We start from the raw sequence: 26,239 nt of genomic DNA, 5'->3' as shown, positions 1-26,239 counted from the left end.
TTATAAAAAATCAAGTCTCTGGCAATTTTTATTGCTTTTCATGGACAAAATTTGTTCAATTTATTGAGTTGCAGTTATCATCTGCAGCAGGTAGGCATCATCATCATCAATAAAAATTTTGCCGGGCGTGCATGGGTCGGCGCGCAGGCGAAGCTTACAAAGCGCCAAAGTTATGGCCATGCTAGTGGATAGTGATACAAGCATCTTTGGACACAAACTCTTGGCTGCAAAAACAGCCCCAAGTAACAGCCCAGAAAAGGCGGCCAGCTGCTTTCCTTCGAACAATGGCCGGGTACCTGCGGTTGACCACATCTTAAGAAGGAAAGCCAAGTTGCAAAATCTGAAGTCATCGCTCAAGTATGCGTGTTTAAATTGCGCTCTCGCTTTCATTGTTTACGTGGATGTGTAAGTATACTTTGCACCTTTACACAAACTTATTTAAGCGGTTGTGCTGCCATTGTTTCGAGCGCGCAGCAAGGTGGCACCAATCACGGCGCCCGTGTCTGTAGGAAGCCAAGCGCGTGAGCGCGTCGTTTGAAACCAGTTTGCTTTCACCGCTCAACATCAGTCTTCCGTAATTTCTTCCAATGTTACGTGAAGTCGTACCTGCTCCTATGCCCTCGATAACGTATTCCCCCATAACGCCAAACTGCTATCCACACGGATACTAATGGGTTTGCTGGACGAGCATCTGGGGAACTTGCGCTCACATGTGGTAGTGGCAACGGATGCATCGCAACGTGCGGAGAGGGCGGCCGTGGGAATGTTCAGCCCACAACTTAATTGGTCATTTTCTTATCGTTTACCTGATTTTATTCCTATATTCGAAGCTGAGTTTTTTGCAATAGTGATGGCCTTACAAAAATTACCTCCACAATATTTAAATGTTGCTATTATTTCTGATTCCCTGTCGGTTTGTACCGCGCTAACATCTCCAAAAAATTCAGTACTTATCCGTACCTTCAGCCGCCTTGTGCCTCCCCATTTACGCGACATCCGGCTCATCTGGGTCCCAGGGCACAGGGGCCTATGGCTCAATGAAACGGCTGGCTCTGGCCGGTTCAGCTTTAGATGGCCCTACGGTGGACCTCAGCCCCACCCCATTTCTCCTGGCGCGAGCAAAGTTCCGCAGATATCTACGGCTAGGGATGACACAGGCTTGGATGACTATGCCCATCTTGCTCACACTTGGAATGCGAGATTTTGCGAGTCCCGCCAGTGTGAGGTCACTTTAACCAACATCAGATGCAGAATACCGCAGCTTAATTTTTATTTGCATCGCGCTGGTCTCACCTCCTCCGGTCTTTGTGCTGCTTGTGGTGAAATTGAAACAATTGAACACTTTTTCCTGTACTGCTGCGGTTTTTCTTTCATTCGTTAACGGTATCTAGCCCCACCAATTCAACGCATTGGCCTTCCTCTGTCGATGCCTGTGCTCCTTTCGTTCGGGGCCACATCCCTGGGGTTTTGTCATAGAGGAATTATTGCGACCATTCACGCGTACATATCAGAGACCAGACGCATGTCCTGCTAACCCGGTCAAAATTTTTTACCCTTTTCTCCCAGAAATGGCATCATTCACTGATTCTTCTCTAGATCTATTATATAATTCGGTAACCGTTCCCCCAATTCCTTCAGGCTTGATTATATAGGGCTATGAGGTGGGCGTTTTAGCCCCAAAAGGCTACCCCGTTTCTTTGCCAATCCCCCACGTGGGTATGTGCCACTAGAAGAGGAACAACAGCAACAGTTATGAAACCCTAACTCGTAAACTAATCTTTACTATTTCACCACGGCGTGCCTCTGAGCCTAGCTGTAGCGATGCACGCGAAAACAGTGCAGTACCTACAATACGAAAAAACTTCGCTCATTACGTCAAGTCAGTAGTGCGCGCGCCATACCGACCAACTAGCTGTTTTAACTGGTTGTAACTGCGGTGCATCCCAAATTTACATCGTTTTTATTCCCTTTGGAACACGTGCACTGCAACTTCCGCAGAAGTTCATCCTGTACTTGAGCAAACCTCGCACAGAATGCCCACAAACTAGTAACCAGTGCTTGCACGTTTGAAATGTGGCGTCTTGTTACTGTATGATTGCAGGTGTCAATGTTTAGTTCTTAATAGTTTATTTGGAATTGCTTAGTTAATTTGTTAATCATTTATGCCAAAAGAAAGTTTGGAGTCTAAATTAACAGGGTTCGCACAGGTCCTTGAAAACCCTTGAATTTGGAAGTGTGAATTTCAAGGCCTTGAAAGTCCTGGAATTTTTTAGCGGTTTCTGAAAACCCTTGATTTTTATGGGTGATTATCAGTGGATATGTCTTTTCACAAGGATTTAAAGTGTTTATCTTGGATTGTAAGTTTTAACTAATGCAATAAATATTGTAACAATCCGGTCTCAGCGTTATCGCACAAAGTTACAACACATTTAGTGAATTTTTGTTGAGAACGAGGCTGTATTAGGAGCAGGAACTTGTGAATTCAACCTGCCCTGATACAATCTGGCATGATATTTTTGGTCCGCTCAGAGGGAGATATAGAAATGCGATTTGCGTTGTCCTGCTTGTTGGATGCAGTAACTATGACTTATATCGAAACAAATAAATGTTCCAAAATCTTGAATCTCAAAAAAAGAGCAGCTTGCTAAGAAAAACCAGTGAGAAAGACGTATTCTCGAAGAGGAGATTGACAACATGAGTGCAACAGTTGCTTATTTAATATCTTAGCTGACACCCTTGCTGACAAAGCATGTGATACAAGCAACATTGCATGCATTGTGAAATGAAACCGCCTGAGAAAAACAGGAAAAACAAAGAACTACAGTCGAGTCCACTTATAACAATATTGAGGTGCCATGAAAATATCATTGTTATAACCGATTATTGTTATAAGCAGGTTATGCCAAAAATAACAGAAAACGTGACAAACAAGAGCATTTAATGAGGGGAACATGATAAACAAGAGGTAAGTACCAGAGGTAAGCAACAAGAGGTAAACGACGCTGGTAAGCACCAGACTCGGAACACGTGCAAACGGCGGAGCTGGAGACGTGGCCAAATTAGCGAAAAATACGGGAGGTCGGCACAGTGCACACAGCGCTGCTGCTGCGGCGGCTTAGGCGCCCCGGTGCCCGGTGCTTTTTCTACAGGCGGCGCACCCTCAGAATAGACTGACCCACTGCCCGTAGAGGCGCCCATCCGGTCCTCCTCCCCCTCCTCCGCGTCGCCGCGGCAGGTGAAAGCAGCGGTGGCATGCGAGCCTCTTCGGCGCGCACTCGCCGCGTGCGAGGCCAAGTGCGCTATCGCCTGGCCGCTGAGCGTATGCTCTCATGCCCTTTTGCGTAATAGGCGGGGTTGGGGTGGCATTGTCGCAGCGTTTTTGCATTTTTGTTTATTTTGCCATAGAATGCAATGAAAAGCTGACGGTGTTGCGGCTGTCCATTGTTATATCTGATATATTGTTAAAACCGGTATTGTTATAAGTGGACTCGACTGTACTTCTAAACAGCAACCAAAAAAAAAATAGTAAAGCTGGGGTGCTTTCATCAACTGGTTAGCACTTATTCGAACTAATGTTCTTAGGTATTGTGCAATAAACAACTTTTGCATTGTGTTGAAAAAGTTGTATTATAAATAATCCCAGATAAATCATTAGATGGGGTCTTTGATAATGTATTTTCTGGTCCTTGAAAATCCTTGAATTTCTGCCTTTGAAGCGTGTACGAACCTTGATTAACCGTAGTTTGTGTAGCGCGTGGGTCGCATCAGTCAAGTGATTGTGATGTTTTTTTCTCTGTCCGCATTCTTGAAAATGCCGGGCAGCATTATGCCGACTAGAATACCTTTGCTGTCAAGTCTGTATGCGGATTCGAGGCTTTTTGTCACAAGTCATCAATACGAATGCTTCTAGCATCTCTCCGCTGTCTTGCCAGTTATGATTCGTAAGGCAATTTCTTCTGCAGTCCTTGTGTGTGCGTGCACCATTCATGTTGACGGCTGTGAAGGTTGCGAAGCTGGGTGAATAGCGAAGGTAGTGTATAGCAAAATACTTTGCCTTTGATTGTAAAGTTTTAGGTTTGGTTATTGAGAGAGAGAGAGAGAGAAGACTTTATTTATGGCCAGCAGGGAGTGGGAGGTCGGGATGCGCAGAGCCTCCACATCCCACCCACGTTCACGACGTCTTCGGGACTAGGCCCCGCCGGCGTCGGCGTGAGCGGTGCGTGAAAGGTACTCGGGAGTTCGTCCCTTTGCCCCCCGTCTGTGACTCGCTCCGCTTCTGCCTGGCGAGAGCAGCCTCGAGCTGCTGGGCGGCTAGAGTTTGTGCGTCCAGGTCCGTCGAATATACGGCACTCGTTATGGTGTCCGGCAGCTGGCCGTAGAGGTCGGCAGCTTCCACGGGGTGCACTGCACAGTCCCACAGGATGTGGGCCAGAGTTGCGCGATGTTGCCCGCACACACTACACACGTCACTGGCGTACACGTCCTGAAACAGTAGCCTTTCTGAGTTGTGAAAGGCAAGAACGACTGCCGGTACAAGCATTGAAACAACTTCAGATGCTCTTTACTGCTGTCACTTGACGCCGGCACCTGTGTCGTTATCTAAGTCCCGTTCTTTGTGCCATTTTCGCTTGTGCTTTCTAGTGGTCTAAAGTCTCATTCTCTGAAGAAATACACCAGTTGTGCGTCTGTGTTTCCGTGAATTTCAGCTGCAGTTTTTCTTTTGCCATCTGTCTTTAAATCAGTGTGAGTGGGAGAATGACCAGCTGGAGTTTCGGCACTCAAAATGCAAATTTTAACTTCCCACTACACAGTGCCCTAACAGACAGACACACACTCAGACGCTTGTGTGTATGTCTGTATTTTCTTTGTTGATGGTTTGTGTGTAGCGGTATGGATTACCAACTAGCCAGAGCCCTTACTCTTTTAAGTTGTGTTTAGTCTGACTCACGATGTCCTCATAATAATAATTTTCCCGCCACCTCAGGGTCAGGGTTGTTGCTGAATATGGCTGTCACTGATTGGGAGGCCTCAAGATTCCTAAACTGCAACTAGTTTACCCGCCTGAACCTTGTTTTTCCAGTGGTCGAGGCTCCATAATGAGGTTCTTTGAAGAGGAATACCTCGTGCTGTGGTATGCAGGTGAGTGGCCTCACTAAGTAAATGGGGGTGTGTTTTCTGCCCGTCTTGTAGGCAGTGGCCCACTTCAAGCCACTGCGGGCTGGGGCTTTTGTTCCTGTAGGGGTGCTTGAAATGGGCCGTCTCCTATGGAACTAACCTGGAATGGGGAACTTGTTCAAGTCTTTTTGTGACTGTTCCTGGTTCCCTAATTTCTTTTTTGTTTCATTTGTGCAGAATGCCTGCTGGGCGTGATATTTTGCTTCAACTGCGTCACGCACGTTGCCTCAATCCTCTGGGCCCGCTTTTGGCAGCAGCCTGTTTCAGTGACCCCAAAGGAAATGAAGTTGCTGCACATCGCTGAAAATGGCAAGTACAGCACTGCAGCAAGCTACTCTAATGGCCTCCCTTGGAAGTGATCCATATTTGTAGTGTCTGCCTCAAGTACGTGGTAGAAAAAGTGGATTAGGTTAATGCAACAATCGGTCCGCAATAAACGTGAGCACAGGACTTTGCACGGATTCTTGCTCTTGCATGCAGTCCTTAAGTGCAGCTTGCGTGCACACCTTTTGTATATCTGTTTGTGTTTGCATTTGCCTTCTGGGATGTTGCGCTGATTGCACAATGGCTTGCTCAAAGCTTGTTGCAGACAAACGTGAAGAGACGCTGAAAATCTTGTGAGCTTTCGGGAGGTTTGTGAGAAAAGTGTACAAAGAGGTATGCCAAGTGGGGGGGAATCCACATCGCCTGTTGCACAGTGGAAGAAAAACAAAACAAAAAGAACCACTCTTGATGTTGCTTTTATGACAATGTGTTGCTGGGAGATGAATCAGTGGCCCCCAGCGGGACAGTGTTGTGCCATACAGGGGAGTGAGGAGTAGAGTCATGGTACCTTTTTATTGGGGGGTGGTTGGTTGTCTGCTTTTTATGTTAGCAGGAAATAGGTGAAGAAAGTGCATGTTTGTTTTTGCTTACGTGCCATAGTGAGCAGCCATTTTGTGCTCTTACCTTTGGAAGAGGCATTGAATTTGCTTTTTGTCTTGGTCTGTTGCTCACTTGGAACACAGAGCCTGGTTTCGGTTTGAAGACCCCGACCAAGCCGGGCCCTCCCGACACGAGCTGGCGTGGCCTGGAGAGCTTTGTCCTGCCCTCGGCGACCTCCTCCCCGCTTGCCAACTCCCTGCTGTCGACGGCCGCCAACGACACGTCTGCGGCCAGCTGGGTCTCCTCACCTGGGAGGTGTGTCTGCCCGCTCCTCTCTCTCTCCTCTCTCTGGGGGTGTGGGCGCACTCTGGCAGGGTGTCTGTTGGCTACCTGTTGCCTTCCCCACACCACTGCTCCAGCACTTTCAGCCTGGTTTCAGGCAATCAGTAGCGTGGCACTGGAATGGAGGCGAAGGGAGGCGTCAACGGTGCCCACCACTGCCTGGTTTCCAAAATCGTTTGCTTACGCTAGTTCCTGCTAGGTGCATCCGCTATCCTGACCTTGTGCAGCCACTCCACCGTGCCATGAAAGGTTCAGCACGCTGTCTATCTTTTTTGCCAGCTGGCGTTTAGCGGCAAGTGGACGTGGGTTGCCACACTGACTCCCAGCTCTTGAACGCGCCAAGTTCAAATGAGTGTGGCAGAGGATACTGTTAGCATGGGGGGAAGCAGCAGGGAGACCACCTGCACAGAGGTTGTGCCAGCCGGTCAGTCTCATGCGCTGCTGGGCCCATAGGTCATTGCTGGCATGGTCTTCGGAGCGCAGTGTCACCACCTGTATACTCATGGCACTAAGCAGCTGTACTCGGGAGTGATGGAATACAGGAGGGCCAAGGGGGACTACACTTGGAGGCAGTAGAAGGCTGATATGGTATTCAGTGAGAAGTGATTACAGAATGCGTGTCCAGGCGTGGCACTAAGACTTTGTACCATATGGGGCAATATGTAACTGACAACAAGCATTGCTACACCTCCTGAGTAGTAGTGCTAACAGCAGGGGTGAGACAGCTGCGCATATTGCGCAGTTTTGACACAAATTTGTTTTCCTGCGCCAGACTGCTCCAAAAGCTTGAAACTTGCAAAAATTGCGCCAAACTGCTCCAAAACAGTCTGAGAGCCGAGGATTTTATCGCTCCCGTCAGTTTCAGTGCGGAAAAATGCTTACTGGTGGCATAATTTTCAAGAACCCCCAATGTGATGCTGTTTGTAAAGGTAAATGATTGATCATTCAATAAAAAACCCGCATAAAATTGACCCCGAGATAGTTTTCTCGAACGTAGGGGTTGGCAATGTTATATTCTGGAGTTTTTTTAAGTTTTCTCATCGAAAACCATTGAAAAGTCTTGTAAAAAAATACTTATGCGTACTGATATGCAAGGTACTTGTGCAAGTTGATGAAAAAATGGCAATTTTCGGGGCGCAGTATCTCCTGAACGACATGACTGGGCGCCGCCATCTTTGTGTGGTGAAGATTGGAAAACATGGCCGCCTGGCAAAGCAGTTGTTCGTGGTTCAGGCAGAGGGCCCTTCGCTGATTTCTACCGTGGTTTTGGTTATGGGGGTGGCTGGGTTTATATTTAGTCGTTTGATCTGTTGCGGGAAGTTGCGCGACTGGAAAGACGGTAGTTCATAAAAAAAAAAAAAAGGGGTGCCCGCGAATTCGCTGTGTGTCGGTGTTGAGTGGAGGCGCTGTGCGTGCTTGAAGTGAAATTTCGGACTCATTGCGGTGTTATAAAACGCTCAGCTATGGCTGCCTTTGACAGCGAGCTTGCGAGTGGCGAGAATGGGATTATCGACATTGCAGAAATGGTGGTGTAGGCTACATCGCCGCAAAATGTTCAAGCAATGTCCGAAAACGGGACGGGCTATTATTGCACGCTAGTAATAATGGTTCATTTATCTGAAGTGAAACTTAATGCCAAGAGGGAGGAGGCTAAACATACCAACGTTACTCAAATTACGATCGTAGTGAACGTGCACTTTGGAGATTGAAATGGGAGGGCTGGTGGGGTACGAAGACTGTCACCTCGCTTCGCGCAACTTTCGCCGTGGCTCTAAACTTGTGCGTCAAGCCCCATCTGGGAATACAAAAATAATATTTTTGGCATTTACATGACAATAAAAATGTCTTACAATTGCTTAGTTTTTCAATTCGATATTCTCAATGGCACTCCACGCTATCTATACATTGAGCCTAAGCATTTAAAAAATGGTTTCTAAAAAGGTGGTGCAGTTCGTACCTTGTGAAAGTCTGATAGAAAAAACTTATTTAAAGGGTGTTTCAGTGTTATGTACGTTCAAAACCAATTAAAAAGTGCGCTTTTCGCTCATGAGTTGCCAGAAATTTGATTTTTAGGCTCCTCAGGTGACATAATAAATGTTGTTGTTCTGCTCCAAATCAAGATTTTTCTGCTCCAAATCAAGATTTTTCTGCTCCAAAATCGAGATTTCGCTGCTCCAAAAACTGCTCCCAAATCCGATTCAGCTGTCTCACCCCTGTAACAGTGTTGTGCTAAAAGAATAGGCTTGTAGTATATGTGGAAGCATGTTAATGCAAGAGGCAAGAGTGCCTAGATGCACTGAGCTTTGGTGTGCATCAAGATTATGAAAGACAGTGAGGTGCGCCTGTGATCCCACAAACCTGGAGCTTTATCTGTGTGAAAAAAAAAAAGGCACAAAAACTGCTGCTGTTGAAAATTATGCACCTCTTGCATCGTGTGAATGTACTCGAACTTTTTCCCTGAGCTGCATTTGGGCGTTGGTCGCAGCTTTGGTGGGAATGCGAGCCTGTCGTCGACTTCCTGGGCCTACTACCCAGCGGCAAACTCTTCTCTTGAAAGGGTGAGTTTGCCTGCGTCTCGTTATGTGTTTCACCTGTGCAGTGGCGTGACTGTCGGTTTCATGTTTGTTTCAGGCGAATGAGTGAGCTCAGGCTAGAATCGGACAACTTGACCCAGTGATTCAATGAAGAAAGGAGTGGGCTGAGTTTCTCGTATTTATTTTGATAACGCCATACTGTTGAAAGAGCCACACAGTAATGGTTGTGCATCCTTACTTTCTTGGGTTTTTGCTCTTGTAAATTTTAGTGCTGCAGACGTTGTGGCGTGGGTCACACTCGGAGAATCCTCCACACTTGGCAGCTGTGGCTATGGCACTAAAATGGGAGGCAGGCAAGAGGCGAGGGCAACGGATGGAATTCCTCAAGAGGGTTTATTATCCGAACCACCCTAGCGCTCCCGTCTTCTGCGTCGTCGGCGGGTCCCGCGTTGCTTGAGTGGCCAGAGTCTGCTCGGCTCTGGTGCTACCGGTTGTGGGCTTCTGTGGGCCTGGGCCTGTGGGATACAGAGTGTTTCGCCATGCCCGGAAATGACCCATCCAAAATGCCCCAGAGAGGTTCGCGGCATCCACGAGGGAGACGCTGTGCGACGGGTTCGACTCACCGACAAAGGCGATGACAGGCCCCAAAGGGCCAGGACGAACCAAGAGATTTATTGGCCGAGTGGTACAGCGCATATTGATCGCCTCGATAGGGCTAAGAACTACACTGTATCAACGCGCGCCTCAAGGCCCAGCCTTGACGGGCTGGGACAGCCGAGGCGACACGTAGGGGGCCGGCGAGGTTGGGCTAGGCCTACCTCGTGCGTCTGATATGGGTCAGGGGCCCCGCTCCGGACGGGGGCGGCGAGGGCGCAGACGAGCCGCATTCCCCTGCGTTCCCTACACTCTATCCTCCGTACCCTTTCCAAGCGCCAGAGCCAAGAGAGACCCACAAAATGCACGCGCCGCGCTTATAAGGAGCAGGGGAGAGGAGGAGCGGCGGCGGGGCAGCTGGTGCCCGCCGGCACATCGGCCTGTGAGGTGACGTCACATGCGGCGTGGGAAAGCGCGCTCGTTTGAAGGTCGCGCTCGCGGGAGGAGGAAAAGGGGATGCGAAGGATCCCCACACGGTGGACGATGTTGGTTGAGGCTAGCTGAGAGGAGACCAGTTCCCTGCGCTCCTGTTCCCCTGGCCGTTGCCTCTTCAAGTCCCCGCTACCGGCAACCCGCGCCTGTTGTCACCTTTCCGAATGGCGTCATGTCAATTGCCCCGCGTGACCCATGATGTGACCTGGCTGATGAGCGAGGGTAATGGCGCCTCCTTGTCAGCCGCTCTCGGGTTTCCGGCATTCCCCCTCTCCGCAACATCCACTCATTGCCTTTGCAGAATATTAATCTTTCTAATTTCAGGTGTAACTATTTCCAGTTGGAAGCGCATAATTCGGTTAATTTGCAATTGTTTTGAACGACGTCAGTCATTCTGTGTAGCCTGCCCAGGGGCGTCTTTTGGTTAGGGAGGCAAAATGCGGGGCACAGGCACCCTTTCTTTTTCTGTGCCGATTAGCGAGCCTAATTTTAAGTGCAGTTTGTATTGCTTGTATTCACTGGCGCGTGCATGCAGGCAACCGTGTGAATGCGCCGTCACTCGTTGCGTCGGGCTCCGCGGGATGGCGGTGCTTGTCTGTGCTAGGCACATGACTGTGTTGCACGTTAACAAACTCTACCTCAACGAATGCAAAGTATTGCCTCGAGTCCAATGTGAGTGCGATTAATAACATCTGTGTTGACACCACTGTTGAGAATCGGGCTGAAACGGAGCAGACGACGCACGCTGGTGTTTTTTTTTCTTCGGCATGTGGGCGCAGTGGCCCAAGCCGCGCCATGTCCGTGGCGCATTGGCCATGTCTGTGGCCGTTTCCAGTGTTGCCAAGCGAATAAATTGACGGCTTCAACGAATACCACCTATTAAACTTGCTGCAATCTCAACTGCATTTGGCAACGGAAGGAAATTTGTAGGGTGCCTTCATGGTCCGTTAACCCGAGGCCGATGACCACCACACATTCTTCAGGCACCGTGCGTGCATTTAGTGAAATTCTGTTTTTTATATTGCAATGTGGAATACGTAGCTGGTAGGCAGTACAGGCGTCAAATTTTTCTGTGTACCTTGGACATGTCAGTTGTTGAACAAGTCTTCTGTTGAGGCTGAAGAAAGCGTCTAAATTTGATTGCAGACATTCTTCCGGGTGTCAGCATTCCACGCTGCGCTTTGCAGGGGCAGTTGCTCACAGTAGGGGAGGCACTTCTAACGGTGTGAGGGTGAAATCACTGTTGAAAGGTCTTGTTTTTGCTCCAACATGTTGACTACCTATGTCAAGGCCGCACCTGTAATAGGGAAGCAGGGTTGAATGCAAGTATGTGTCATGGCTCCTTCAGTATTGAATGGTGACCACGGTACTGGGCTGTGTTGCAGTGCCACCATTTTGTGAGGGTTCCGGGCACAGGCAAGTCTGGGCGATACTGTGTATGTGCTTCGTTAAGAGCTCCTGTTACCAGCATGCTCAGGCATATCGCTTCCGCTAACGTGTGTCGACCCGTCTGCTTCCTAGTCGAGTGCACACTAGGGTGGGGAAGATGCGAGACCCATGCACCCACACTTGCGCATGGACAGAGGCACACTATGGGCAGAAGCAGGCTATGTCCTCTTTTGCACGCTGCTGGCTAGGCCTTGCCCACACCTGGCCCGTTGGCCCAACTGATCGGGCTTGTTCCCTGCTGTTGGCGCAGAGTGGCTTCTGGGAGAGGTCTTCGGCCTCCGGGCCTGGTGGCACCACCCCCGAGGGCCTGCGGTGGCGAGGCTCCCCTCCAGGTCTGCACATCACCCTGTCATTTTCTCTCAACTTCCGTGCGTCTGCCGTGTGCTTCATTCCACACCTGCGTAGTAAAAGGCGGTCTTTCCCAGGGCGGTAACATCAAAAGGTTTCTGGGTTACAAAGAAATGAGAGGCCTGAAGAGGTTTCAAGGAGTTTGACAGCATGAAAACAATTAATCTTTTGCTTATGCCCAAAGCCAGGAATCTGCAACCTTTTGAGGTGGAGGGCCGAGTTGCAGGAAGCCAACAGGGCGGAGGGCCAGACGGCAAATTGGGTGGGGCAGGAGGGATGCTTTGCAGGCATAGAGAAAAGAATTCAGTGAATTGACAGTAATATTTCACAATAATTGACAACAATCTGGCTAAGTGTGAGGATGGGGGAAGATGCCGACTGGAAGTGATCAATTCTTTTCTCTTGTCTCCCCTGTAGCCCCGTTTGAGGTCAAAACTGGCGTGTCGGCTTCATATAGAAAGTGACAGGGGGAGAGAGGGGAGGGGGTATTGTCGACGTGATGGGGGCTGCATAATACTGCCCCGCAGGCTGCATTGGTCCTGCGTGCCACAGGTTGCCAACCCCTGTCCATTGCCATGCTGACTGTAAGCGGGTGATTTTGTAAGTGGGCCATGGAAAAAACTGAACACTAATTTAAAAAGCTGCCACGATATTGGTAAACGGCTTGATAGACCACACAATAATACCCAATTCCTCTTGGGCCTTGATAAGCCTGAAGCATCAGTCATATCGTTCATTTTTTTTTCAAATGCAACTACACGTTTTGCGAACAGTTGCAGCATAACACCACAAGCTATTGTCTGCAGGAAAATATGTGAGCACCTCGCAACTTCACACTGGCATACTTTGGCAGACTGAGCCCGGGGCATCGACGAAGAGCTTGGTGTCCAGGCAGGGCGATGGGGAATCACAGGAGTTGCCTCGATTTCTTGAGGAAAAATAGTGTTCAAAGATTTTTAATCCACGACTGCGCCTCAATCGAACCTGGGTGCCAGGTTGAGGACTGCCACCATGTAATTACTGGGGACCAGGGCAGAAACTTGGAGTGTCATTTGCAGCTGCACCATCAAAAGGTGTGCGACAAAGAGTGCTTGAGTGTCCTCCAATTTTTTTGTGTGCAGTTGAGCTATTTAACGAACATTTGCAACAAGCAATGAACATCACCTAATCATTTTAACATGATTTCATATTTCTTAATGTTTTTAACATTATTTCATACATCTAAATTTTTCTTGCGCTGGAAGGTGAACCGTTATGAACTGTTACAAACCATTATTTTTTTCCTTTCTGGATTTGAGTCGAAGCAGAACCTTTATAGGTGGAACGAAACAGAAACCGAAACGGATAACAATTCGTTCCGACACCCTGCTCTTGGCGAATGAGAGTGTGACTCCGCTTGTTATGATGGTCTGTGATGAATAGAGCATTCGTTTTGAACACCATTGTTGCTGCAGAGCAGCACGTGACTGCAGCAGCTTTCTATACAAACTCCATATTTTCTGCAGTTGTCACATTCTATATGTGTGTGTACCATCTTGGTCTTGATTCCTTGTGTTTGTGCTGGTAGAGGTTGTGTGTGCTTCACTAAGGGCCCCCATGCCCGCTTTCCCCTTGCAGGCCGGTGGCACGTGACGGATGAACGCAGCTTGGAAGCGTACCTGGCTGCCCAGGAGGAAGCCGACCGCAGTGTCTCCTTTGGTGCGGCATTAGAGAGCGCTTCCTTACCGCGCATTCGTAGTAGGGGTGTGCGAATGTAAATTTTTTCAGTTTGGAGAAAATTCGAATAGTAAAAACGAGGTTTGAATTGAATCTAATATTTTTCGAATACGAATACTTACTGCTTTTTGTAAAATTAAAGGAGTACTGACACGAGATTTTCATGTTACGTTTTTTTCGCTCCTATGGGTGCCTACCAGCCCACTAATCATAGAATGGCACATTAGATGGCCGATCGCAGCATAAACAACCATTTACGGCATCTTTTATTCATGCCAGTTTCGGTTTCGACAAAATGAACGCCGAGCTTCGGCCATGACTGGAGGTCGGCTGTGACGTCACCATTCTTGTCGCACCGCTGCTGGTCTGGACGCGCTTGTGAGCGAGCGCACGCGCAGCCCAGACCGGCCGAGGTTTTCACTGTCGCCACATGCCCGGGCAGCATGACGTGAGCCACAAAACCATGACGTGTACACACAGCGGAGCAGCGCGCTCCAACCGCAGCCAGCGCGTCTGCTTCGTCACGGGAGCCCCGACGTCGGCAGTTTGGGGCAAGGAGCAGATGATGTCATGCTGGCCCGCTCTGGGCTTACTCGTGTGGGCAAAGATTAAAATGGATTTAAAATGTGTTTTACTGAACGGTTACTTTCGAAACTTGCTGGGAGATATCTCCTGATATAAAGGAAGTATGTTACATAGTTATCTCAGCTTTGAAATTTCGTGTCACTACTCCTTTAAAGTTTTCACCCCCTGGAGATACAAAAACTGCAACTTTAATGCGCAACAAATAACATAAAGCAAATTGCTCGAAATGCGATATCTCAGCATTGTGGCGCTCATGAACCTATCTGCTTTGTCTCATTATCAGGGTCAAAACTTATAATTATGGTAGTACTTCACGATTTGGAGGAGCAGGCATCTGATTGGGGTGATGTTCGTCGCGGGTTTATTAATGCACACCCATGCAACGCTTGTTTCCAGGAGACCTCTCTCTCTTCTCTTAAAGGAGCCATGAAGACAAAATACAAGTTTGGTTTATTAGAAAACCTGCTTACTCCCGATAACAATGATACCAATATCATCGCAATCTTCGCACAAATAACGGAGATATTAAAGAAAACGTGTGAAGCAGTCGCGACCCCCTAGCCAATTTCCCGCAGCCTCTCTATGACGTCACAGTACCTTGTTTGTGCGATTGGCGGCCGCCTAACTCACCTGTCGCGACGACACATGACTGGACATCTGTAATAGGGCCTCTAGATCCATTTGACCGCATCACTTGAATGCTAACGTGCAGTTAACACACTGAAAATTATGTTTTATTGTTGGTCCGTATGACGTCATTCTTGCTCATAACACGTCACTGTGGCGCAAAATTTGAAAGTTTTTGAATATTTCTTGCTTTTTTTTTCGTTAAAAAACATCTTTTGTGGCTGTAATGGAGCTGAGTGAGATACTGAATCCTAGTTCTCTCAAATTAAACGAAGTTGTATTTTCTCTTCATGGCTCCTTTAAGCATTCGTTTTTCATTCCGTGTTGTTAGCGTCATTCAGCATAGCGCATTTATTCATTTCGGTGGTTTCCTTTAGAATAATTTCTGTGCTTTTGTAGTGACGGCATGCTCAACCCTGTACACGTTGCCACACGCCCTCAACTATGAATGAACACTGATACAGCCTTTGGCTTATATGCTTTGTGTCTGTGGATAAGACACGTTCTGAATAGTTGTTAAACATATGGGGGTTCCAATATCCCAAATAATAAGTGTTCAAAGCAAGTTGATAATTCAAAGTTTTTAATATTTGCACACCTCTATTTTATACCTTAACACCAATTCTTTGGGGGATCCAGCTAAGTTACTTTTTGGCCAGTATGATATGTTTATTTCCTAGAGAACAAAGTTCTTCAGCATTCATTTTTCTGATCAAGGTAAAAAACGAAAATATTTGTGTGCAAAGGTTTCAGCGCGCATTAATGATCTCCAGGTGGTCAAAATTAATGCACATCACTCCACTACAACACGCCTCATAGCGCAGGTGTAGCTTCAGCGCATGAAACTCCCGCAATTTAAATTTCCTTTTTTCCTCAGCATTTGTGGCAAAAGGCTGGATGTGGGTGGAGACCTTGGAGTCAGTCGCATGAAGATGAGATTTGTGGTCTGTGTCATCCTTGTGCATAAAAATTAAAGCACTGGGGAGGGATGTCTTGGCCAAGGCACACTTGCAACCTATTATGAATTTCTGCTCTGCATCATTCTGGTTAATTACATGTCAGTGCGTAGGGAAAATCTCGTCCACTGTGTGGCAGTCTAAAAAGTGATGGTCATTCATGAAGGCATTTCTGCTGGAGCTTCTATCCACCCAGCCATAGATGTAAATTGAATAAAGATACACTTGAGTACACAGGCCTATAGAGACTGTGAGAGAGAGAGTGACAGCAGGAAATACTACTTTCTCAGGTATATATCCACGAAATAGGGCTTAAAAGAGCGGTAGGAGGAAGGAGCCACCAGAAAAGAAGGCAAAATATCTGCAGGACAGCCACTACAGAGTAGAGCTACCTAACCTAACCAAACATAATCTCTGGTGCAGTGAAAAGGACTGCTGGAGGTTGATAGCGGTGCACTTTGCAGATGTGTTTGAGAAGCTAGAGAGAAAACAAAGGCAACAGATCCTCCCGGTAATGTGTGCAGCATGAAAACTTCACAGACGCTCAGAAGCAGCCACAAAGCAGCTGCATTTCACCAGGCATCCTTGGTGTTGTGCAGAACTGCCAGAGAGCACGGCCATGCTGACACCTCCACGGCTGGAAGCTGACGCGGTGCGTTCGCGCCTGGATCACTACCAGACAGCCACAAGGTCGCCGCAGACAAAGCATGGCGACGACCCCGACTCTGCGACCACCTTCAGCGGAGACAGCGTCAGTAGTGACGGGGTGGCCCTCTGTGGGCTTGCACGGTGTTACAGGGAACCCGCCCCCCTCAGACCTCCCCTTGGGTGGGGAGGGGTGGTCTTGAGCCAGCTGTGCAACGGGTACAAGGGTGAACCCGTGTTTCACTACTGGAATAGCAGGGGAGACCAGGGGGAGGCTTGAGCTGTGGTGAAATTGGGGCACCAGGTTGTGCACTTGGCAGCAGTGGTGCACGCATTGTTTCACTTTCGGGAGAATGGGTCTTGTGTTTGCCCATTAGTGCCAGGCTGCAAGTTCTCCTCCTGGTGGCTGTGGCCGTATTTGCGGCCAGGATCAAGTGGGAAATATCTTGCGTGCATGATTCTCACCTGTGGGTCAGCTGTACCATGCAGTAGGTCATAGGTCAGCTTGCACGGGGGACAGAGAAGCGCAGAGAGGGGGAGAAGCGCTGAGGTGGCACCAGTGAAATAAATAAACAAATAAATAGAAATTTCTGCTCTTCTCGTCCAAAAAAATATTTGTAGTGCATTACAGACAACTTATGCGTTATTTTCCGAAAATAGCATTAACACGTGTAATGTTGTTCATGCCATTTTTGGACAACCGGCATTGGATATGAAGAGTATTCATGTTGGTGCAGTTAAGACGGGGCACTTTTTTTTTCCAAACGATGAGCGAAACCTCTTGAAACACCTTATTTTTCACCCCTTGATATCCTTTTATTGTCCTTGCATTTATTCCAAGCATTTTTTGCTACTCCTGCTTGCAGGTCTGGAGGAAGTGGGCCATCGATGAAGCCAGGCTAGACCGGTGGGTCGAGAACTTGCGCAAGGTTTGTGAGTTCTGATTTTCCCCCCCAAACAACCCCGTAATGATCGGGCAAAGATACACAGCAGAAGGAATCAAATCGACTCGCAAAATCGACCTTCTTTTTTAGAACGATAGAGAAAGCTACCACAAGCTGACCTAGTGTCCATGCAAAGCCTTGCTGTCCTTGTCTTACAGATCACATAATCACTGCAGCCCTTAGCCATGTGGTAGGTAGAGGGGATGGAACTGCCTTCGTGAGGAAAAATTACTTGGCCTGAAGCAGTAGTAGGAGTTTTAAGGAGACCGCATAGTGCTGAAAGGGTGCGAATTTTGGACTTAATAGTTGACAAAAAAAAAAAAAAAAAAAAACTCGAGTGGATGTTGCGGTGGCTGTGTGCAGTTGAGAAAGGGGCAGCATGAATAGGCCAGAGTGCCACAAAGAGAAAGGAGATGGTCGCATGTTCTCCTCTCTTCTGATTACCCCACCCTCCCTTGCAGTACATCAGCCTGAGCATCCTCAAGCGGGTGGCCTCCGAGATTGACACAATCAACAGCACACTGCAGAGACTGGGCTCCTCAGATTTGCGTGTGGAAAGTAAGTGTGCCGCGGTGCTGCTGCTTCTGTTGCCGTTCTCCTCCAATGGTACGGGCTTTTGCAGCCAGTCTGTTAGGGTTGCTTTTGACAGGATCATTTGTGTCTCTCTGCATCTTCGACAGAAAGAAAAATAATTCAAGTGCACTTCTCAGTCCATCACTTATGCTGACCATCTAGGGGCAGTGCTAGGGAAACAGAAATTGCTCCCAATGATGCGCAAAGGGCACTGCACCAGGGAGCTTCTTTTGTTATTATCCTCGGACTGCTCTGGGTGCGACCTGACACTTTATTTTTCCACGTATTCCTGTGGGACTTCTGGTCTGAGGGCAATTCTTGGCCTGCGCATGGGACGGGTGAAATTCCTAAAGGGAGCAGATAATGTATTGTTGCTGCCAGTGATGCTCTCTCTGCTTGCATGGTTACTGTTGCCATTGCAAGGTCATTTGGTGCAGTGGAAGACGTAGCCTAGAGTCACTAACGTAGCCCGTACCTATGCCAAACCCCGTGCTGGTGGTGGCAGTGAGTGAATGCAGTGCGAGCGGTCGTTCTCTCTTGCCATCGGTGCAGAGGCCAACCAGTCGACGCTCCAGCAGCTGGCACTGAGCAAGGGCCAGCACGTGCCCACCCTGGCTGCCCTGCTGCCCTTCCTGGACCTGAACAGCAACCACGAGTATCTGGTCCAGAGGATCAAGGGTGGGTCGTGCGTTGCTAGCACCGTTTCTGCTTGTTGGAATCAGCGCACACGGCTCTAGTTACTTCGCACAGCAACCGACGTTCTTCTTTGACGTTTTAACGTCTTAACCAGTCTTGTTTACTGGTGGGGTCACGTCACTGTCTCAGGCACTGCAAGCTGTATAAATGTCACCCACGTGCATTTGTGCCCATGAAATGGGAGCGTTTCAGAGCTGCTTGAGAAACTGAAGGCAGGAAACGCCTCACTGAGGTTTAAAATTGCAGTCTGGTATGCGCGGCGTTTTGGGCGTCGCACTTGGAACCGGCTGCGGTGAAATGTCTTCGAAGGCTGCAAGTTTAATTCAAACACTTGGTCAACTGTCGAAGAGATTGAGGCTTGATTGGTGGTTGTACAAATTACAGCTTGTCTGGTGCTTGCGACTGACTGACTGACTATGCATGGCCAGTGCCCATTGCTGTGTGAAGTAGTGCCGCTGCTTTGAGCAGCTATTGAGGAAACGCATTGTTGTTGAGCAGAAATGGGCTTTTTGTTGCGATGGTGTCAAGAGTTGCTTGGTTTTGTGAATAGTTCATCTTGTAGGTTAAATCACTTTTAAATGAAGCACGTCTGATTATGTTCTGTTCGCCTAGTTCAAACAAACTTCTTTGTGGTTGTTAAGATGCAGGCGTGAATGAACACTTTGAACACACTGCCGTGCTGCAGAGCTTGCCAGGGGCAGCTGCATGGCCGACTTCCAGTGGAATGCAGGCAGCCAGAACTACCGAGGCAAGCCCTGGAGTGACTCACTGCCCACGGACTCGGCCGTAAGTGGCCATGCATCCTGGCAGGCTTCCACACCTGCTGGGCAGTGTGGAAGTGTGCACGCGCGCCCAAGGGTCACAGTGGGGGGCTCCTGGCCGCTCTTACGTCTTCTTGCCCATGCTTGACCAGGATCCCCGGGCTCGCACTGAGGCATCCACAAGCTAACACCTTTATATGCCTGAGCTCTGCAATGGGCAGTGAACGCATGTGCATATTTCAGAGCTGATGGACATAGAGCTACCTGGACATGAGGCACTGTTATTGTTCAGTGGCGTGCATACATTTTTGTTTGGTGTGCACTGTTAGTGGTAATGGCTGTGCTCTTGCTCTAAGGTGTAGCGTTTCCAACGTGACTCGGATAAGGGGGCACGTGGGTCTTAAAGCACAAATGCTTTAAGTGCGAGCTTGTGGGGGCACGTTGCAAGCGGACTGGTACACTCCTACACTCCCCTGTGCAGATTGTCCTGCACCTGCTGTGCACCTACCTGGACTCTCGCCTGCCTCCCGATCCACGCTTCCCAGATGGCAAGACCTTCACCTCGCAGTTTTTCCACAAGACGCCCAACAAGCCGTGTGAGTTGCACAGCTGTGCTAGCGTTTCACGTTTACAGCGATGAACACTGGGGCGTTTCTGAAGTCTAGGCTGAGGGTTTAGGGGATAAACATTATGCTTACCAGAAGCTGTTTGTACATTGGGCCAATGTGCGTGGTCACAAAGAAGAGCAAGAATCAGGGCTCTTGCCAGGGCAGCCATCACATTAAGTAAACACCAACAATGTGTCTCTGCCCAAGTTTTGCGAATGAAGGGCAAGGAAACCTTGAGATGTAGCCATCTGCTTTTCAAACAAACCCTGCCGGAATTTAGCGTTTATTTTGTGTCTTTTTCTTTTCTTTCTTTTTTTTTTTCTTTCTAACCCGTGTTTGACGGTTGTGGGGACCAGGGTTCTTACAGTGACCTAGCTCGCACTCGAGACAGCCACAAAGCTAGCTCCACTGAACTCCGTCACGGACCACTAAATGGCGTAGCAGCAGTGAACAGCAAGGAACACACAAGACGCAAAGAAATGGCCAAACCCGCATTTAGAAGCATCAACGTTAGACACTGGATTGCACGCGCCGGAACATTGCGTAAATCTGACTGAAACCACAGCCCCTTGAAAACTGGGCAAACGAAACAAAACCGAAACTGAAAGCAGCAGGTGGTGGAGGGTGACTCAATTCACCCGCGTCCGGCATACACGAAGATGCGGGCGTCGAGGCGCCAACTGTCGGCGCTTATTAGTGTCATGATGAACTACTTTGCTTCGCCTCTCCTAGAAGGCAGCATCTCCTAGACAGCATCTGAATAAAGAAAGTAGTGAGAAAGATATAAGGCACGTTCGTAGTTGCACGCACGCTTGAATTCGTAGCGCAGTGGGCAGAGCGCTGTGTACCTCCCGTTGTGGCGAGTGTTCATGGCCCGAATCCGGGCGCAGCTGCGCCAATAAAACTTCTTCTGGTGACGTCATTTCCATGAGTCATGACAGATATGACGCCGACCAGATTTGGTGTACCCTAGCATAAAACACTTTCGTGTTAAAAACGAAGAAAGATTGCACACAACTTCAACAACGCGGCACCCGCAGTGCACACTGGCAAGTAACATTTGCAGGCGAGTGCGTCACGGCCGTGCAGGCCGCGTGCATTGGCTGCGTGCCGTGTACAGCGAGAGGAAGGTGGGAATGGCTTCGCGGGCACAACGGGTGCGTGGTGTGCCGTCCAGCTTTGTGCGTATTGCTGGAGGATGCATGGTGGGAGTTTTGAACGGCTAGATACAGTGGTCGCCTTGTGCACCGTATCAAATCCCTGTTGCAGACGGTCATGAAATTGGCTCAAAATTTTATTTATTAATGAAATTTGTTCTTTTTTTCCGCCAATGGGCAAATTTTACCTCGTTAAAATGTGGTTTTAGATACATTAGTTTCAATGGGGACTTACAAGGGGAATTGCGATTTGCTCATTATATCATTATTTCATTATAGCTTGTCTCATTATAGGAAGGTTTAACTGGATGTAGCCCAGGAGTGAGCCTACTTCACTGGGTTGCACCACGCAGATTCAGGGGTGTAAAGAAAGTGTCAGGAACAGTGGAAGCAGAAACCGAAGCTAGCGGTGGCTGCGGTTGAGATGGGGCACTGTAGCCATTCTGGGTTGCAGATGTTTGCAGTCAAGTCCTGCAAGAGCAAAATAGGCGTCTAGCTTTGGCTCATACACAGTCCCTGCTTGAGCTGAACTGCCACAGTGTGAGTGCCTGTGCTGTCCTCGTTGCCAATGCCGTCTCCTGTGGTGCAGCCGATGCCAAGGACGCCCTGTACATCTACCAGACCAGCGTGCTGCCTCCCCACTATCGCCTCGTTGTGGGCCAGGACACCTGGGACCTGCCAAAGGTGGGGGTGGGACACCATTGGGAGATCATGATGAGACAGGGGGGGGCATAGCAAGTCACAGTCTATTTGCCAGCTGTGCTTGCAGTCTCAATCGCAACGTGGTAGGGGTAATGGGCCTTCAGTTCCTTCCTGTTCAGTTCCTGTTGCAACCCTGAATAAAGCATAGACACTTGTGTAGGTCACTCTTGATTCTTTCAGGGGTGAGACAGCTGCACATATTGCGCAGTTCTGATACAAATGTGTTTTCCTGCGCCCAGCTGCTCCAAAAGCTTGAAATTCGCAAAAATTGCGCCAAACTGCTCCAAAACAGTGAGAGCCAAGGATTTTAACGCTCCCGTCAGTTTCGGTGGGGAAAAATGCTTACTGACCGCATAATTTTCCAGCACCCCAAAGGTGATGCTGTTTGTAAAGGTTTAATCGATTGATCATTTAATAAAAAAACCCGCATAAATTTTCCCCGAGATAGCCTTTTTGAAAGTCGCAATGTGGGGTTGCACATGTTATATTCTGTGAGATTTTAAAGTCTTCCCATACAAAACCATTGCAAAGTCCTGTAGAAAAAATACTTATGTGTACTGAGGCGACAAACTACTTGTTGAAGTTGATGAAAAAACGGCAATTTTCGGAGCGCCGTATCTCCGGAATGACATCACGGGGCGCCACCATTTTGGTGTGGAGAAGATTGCGAAACATGGCAGCCTAGCGAAGCATTTGCTCGTCGTTCTGGCAGAGTGCTCTTCGCCGATTTCTACCGTGGTTTTGGTTATGAGGGTGGCTGGGTTTACATTTAGTCATTTGGTCTGTTGCGGGAAGTTGCGTGACTCGAAAGACGGGAGTTCACCAGAAACGTGGTGCCCTCGAATTCACCAAGTTTCGGCCTTGAGTGAGGCGCGCTGCGTGCTTGAAAGGAAATTTCGGACTCATTGTGGTGTTATAAAACGCTTAGTTATTGCTGCCTTTGACAGCGAGCTTGCGAGCGGCGGGAATGGGACGATCGACACTGCAGAAGTGGCGGCGCAGGCTACATCGCCGCAAAATGTTCAAGCAGTGTCGGATAGCGGGTTGGGCTATTATTGCACGCTAGTAATAATAGTTCATCTACCTGAATCGACCAGATTTAGGGGAAATCCCCAAGGTGGAGTAAGTTTCTGTGAAGGAAAGTTTGACATCCACCTAAATGCAGCCATACGGCTACAAAGGAAAGCTATACAGCTATCTCAGAAACTTCGCAGTTGAAGAAAAATTCGTCCTGGTCCAGGATTCGAACCCGGGACCACTGCTTAACCGGAGCAGTCGCTCTACCAACTGAGCTAACCAGGAGGCTGGTCGTAGGAAAGCTGTATAGCTTTCCTTTGTAGCCGTATGGCTGCATTTAGGTGGATGTCAAACTTTCCTTCATCTACCTGAAGTGAAATTTAATGCCAAGAGGGAGGTGGCTAAATATACCAACATTATTTAAATTACGTGCACATTGGGCATCGAAATGGTAGGGCTGGTGGGGTGCGACGACTGTCACCTCGCCTTTCGCAACTTTTGCCTTGGCTCTACACTTGTGCGTAAAGCCCAGTCTGGGATTACAAAAACAATAATTTCTGCATTCACATGATAGTAAAAATGTTTAGCAGTTGCTCAGTTTTTCAATTCGATATTTCCATCGGCGCTGCACGCTATCTGTGCATAGAGCCTCAGTATTTAAAAATGGTTTGTGAAAGGGTAGTGGAATAGAAAAAAAACTTTATTGAAATGCTGTTTCAGTGTTATGTACATTCAAAACAGATTAAAAAGTGCACTTTTCTCCCCGGAGTTGCCAAAAATGTGATTTTTTAGCTCCTATAAGGTGACATAATAAATGTCGTTCTTCTGCTCCAAATCAAGGATCTTCTGCTCCAAAATCGAGATTTCGCTGCTCCAAAAATTGCTCCCAAATCTGATTAAGCTGTCTCACCCCTGTTCTTTGGTTGACGCGCATCTGTACTGAACTGCTCTCAGCAGATGGCAAGTCGTGTTGTTGCGAGGGTGGAATGTTAAACGCACAATGGGTTTTAAAGCATTGTCTTGATTGAAGAAGCTGTTAGGAAAGGCAGCATGAAGAGAGGTCAGCTTTACAGTTGCAACAATGCTGTTTGCTCTGGATGATTCATTGAGGAATGGATGGATTCGACAGGATGTCGTTAGCTGATTCATCTTAATGGTTTGTATTTGTAAACGGGTAAACGAAAGCCAAGTAAGTGCTGGAGTATAAAAAAACCTTCCTAGGAAGTGGCTTCAATAGAGGAAGCCAACTTCAAGGCCAGTTTGGCATTGTGAAGTTTCACAGAAATGCGTATTATTTTCCTCAAGGATTGCTTATGCCCATTTTCTTCTAAATGTGGAACTTTTTTTGTGCTTTTATTTTGGACCTTTGCCTATTACTATGGATTCAATGTACTCCAGTAACAGAAACATATTGATGTGTGCCTTACCATTGGGCATCTAGTTCTCTGTTAGTGATCAAGCACATGTTGGCAAGCTCTTTGGGTTGCCTGGGAAATTTTGAATACCGCATAAACAAGCAAGAATGACGGGCATAATCCATTGCGTGCTAAAATTCCTTGTTGCTCACATATTCATAATACTTTCGGAAAGCTTTTAGTGAAATCTCAGCCCAGTGGGGCGATTACATTCATCAAATGGCAGAGTTTTGTTATTTCTCTTTTGCACTCTGCTGATAGCGTTTTCCCGGTATTTTACATTCTTCAGGGTCGAAACAATCTCTTCTACGTCATCCTGTTGTTCCTGCATTGCATCAAGACCAAGCATGGTGGCATGCTCAAGTAAGTCTCCACAAACAACCTCTTCTGGCACTGCCAGTTTGTCCTTACAATCTTGTACAACGATTAGCTTCTCTTTTATAGACAAACACTGCGTTGCCACAAGCATCTGTAGTAACTACCGCTATTTAAGAAAAGCAGGGGGTGTTTACCTATCAGGACATGTTAACATTTTTTTTTTCTCAGTGGGAATTCTGACTGCAAAATGTTAAAGTCGTACTTGAAGGTTTAACCAGAGGGGAACACCAAAAAGTGTGTGTGTGCAGGGAAATTGGGGGACGGAGGGGTAGGCAGGGGCCCCTGGGAGGGTTGGAATTGATCACAACCACCTGTTGCCTAGTGGGGGAAAAAAAGAAAACACACTACCATAAATAGTGAATGCAAAAATGTGCCCAGGTAAATAAAAATAAAAATAAACAGCAAGTTTATAACATCTAGCTGGGCAGCCAACACATGTGCTGAAAGCAGATGCATGTCCCTGACTGGAGCGCTTATAAAATTGCCTGAAGTGGTGTGTTTATAAAGGGTCGTGTCCTGCAAAGTTTGCACAAGCAAATAAAAAAAGTTAACCATTAGTGGCTATGAAAAATGAGCATGGCGTGTGTTGTTCTGCACGTAGCTTCCCAGTGCGAATCCTTCAGGTGCCCGGTATTTCACCCGCCTTGCAGGAGGATCAATCTGGGCCTCTCTGGCGTGAACATCCTGTGGGTTGTGGACGGCTAGTGCTTCGGGACGGGAGAAGACCGCGCCTGTGTGTTTCCCTCCCGTTGACGTCCTGGCTGTGAGGGTGCTGCTTCAGGGACATTTCTCGGGGGAAGCCCTGCAACGCACACGTGACTGTAGTGCCGCTGTTGAAACTGAAATCGTGTACATTGTTGCTCCTGACGTTCTTATCGATAGGTTGTGTACGCTGTACATATGACGCTTTGTTTTTCCTCTCTTGATGCCTGTTCTCCCTTGGGGAGGGGGGCTTTGCTGCGCTTCATTGTATGTTATCATTACCTGCCATATTCTAAAGCAGTATCATTAGTGTTCTGTAGCTGGCACGTTAAGTTTTTGACAAATAAACGTCTTATGCAACCCGCCCCTTGACTGACTCAGATGCGGTGCTGTTTATGCCGGTACAGCCACGACTGGTGTCTGTTCTGACATTTCATTGTAATTTTCCAACATCTTGGGTAGAGCGTGGTTGTTCCAGAGCAATGTTCAGTTCCCTTTACTAGGTATGTAAACTGTTGAAATGGTCTTTCACCTGTGTTGGTGTTTCGCCTGTGTTGCCAGGCTGCAAAAAAAAAAGTTGTATGTGGGGAAAATGTGCAACATCATTTCAGGATTAGCAACATCTTTAGTTGCAATAAATTGAGCTGCATTGCTTTTGAAAGTTGGTTTTTATTCGAATGGGGCAATATGATAATTTTGTGCTCCTGTTTTAATCCCTCAAAATATAGCATGAAAAACCGCAATGAATGCCTACCATATTTTCTTGATTCTGGGCGCTCATTTTTTTTTTCTAGAACCTTTTTTACTTTGTAGAGTTTTTAAACTTTTTGTTAGAGTGGAGAAGATTGCTTAGCATCACAAAAAGAACAAAGTTGTCACTATCACGGGAAGACATCAACGTTTCAAATAAGTCGTCCCTATTTCGCTTCAAGGTTACTCTGTGTTAGTAAAGTATGGTA

The 26,239-nt window shown here is 47.8% G+C and overlaps 1 protein-coding gene across 2 annotated transcripts; it reads left to right on the top strand.

Moving 5' to 3' along the window:
• The first annotated feature begins 96 nt into the window (after positions 1 to 96).
• LOC144159649 (transmembrane protein 209) lies at positions 97 to 25,643 on the top strand. 2 transcript variants are annotated; one of them, XM_077691273.1, is made up of 16 exons: positions 97 to 357; positions 5,081 to 5,139; positions 5,353 to 5,484; positions 6,183 to 6,354; positions 8,867 to 8,939; positions 11,701 to 11,782; positions 13,416 to 13,496; positions 16,282 to 16,433; positions 17,194 to 17,256; positions 17,733 to 17,829; positions 18,397 to 18,522; positions 19,226 to 19,326; positions 19,783 to 19,897; positions 21,656 to 21,750; positions 24,490 to 24,563; positions 25,229 to 25,643. In XM_077691273.1, the coding sequence occupies exons 1-16, from the start codon at positions 173 to 175 to the stop codon at positions 25,281 to 25,283; spliced, it is 1,662 nt and encodes a 553-aa protein (XP_077547399.1). In that variant the 5' UTR covers positions 97 to 172; the 3' UTR covers positions 25,284 to 25,643. The 2 variants fall into 2 exon arrangements, with proteins under 2 accessions (XP_077547399.1, XP_077547398.1); XM_077691272.1 differs by having other exon boundaries at positions 97 to 405.
• Positions 25,644 to 26,239: the final 596 nt, after the last annotated feature.

Source organism: Haemaphysalis longicornis, unplaced genomic scaffold, assembly GCF_048455015.1.
Source record: "Haemaphysalis longicornis isolate Haplotype H1 unplaced genomic scaffold, Haemaphysalis longicornis Haplotype H1 scaffold_10, whole genome shotgun sequence".
Classification (NCBI taxonomy): Eukaryota; Metazoa; Arthropoda; class Arachnida; order Ixodida; family Ixodidae; genus Haemaphysalis; species Haemaphysalis longicornis.
Note: the sequence above shows the minus strand (reverse complement) of the source record. Positions and strands in the feature narration are given on the sequence as shown.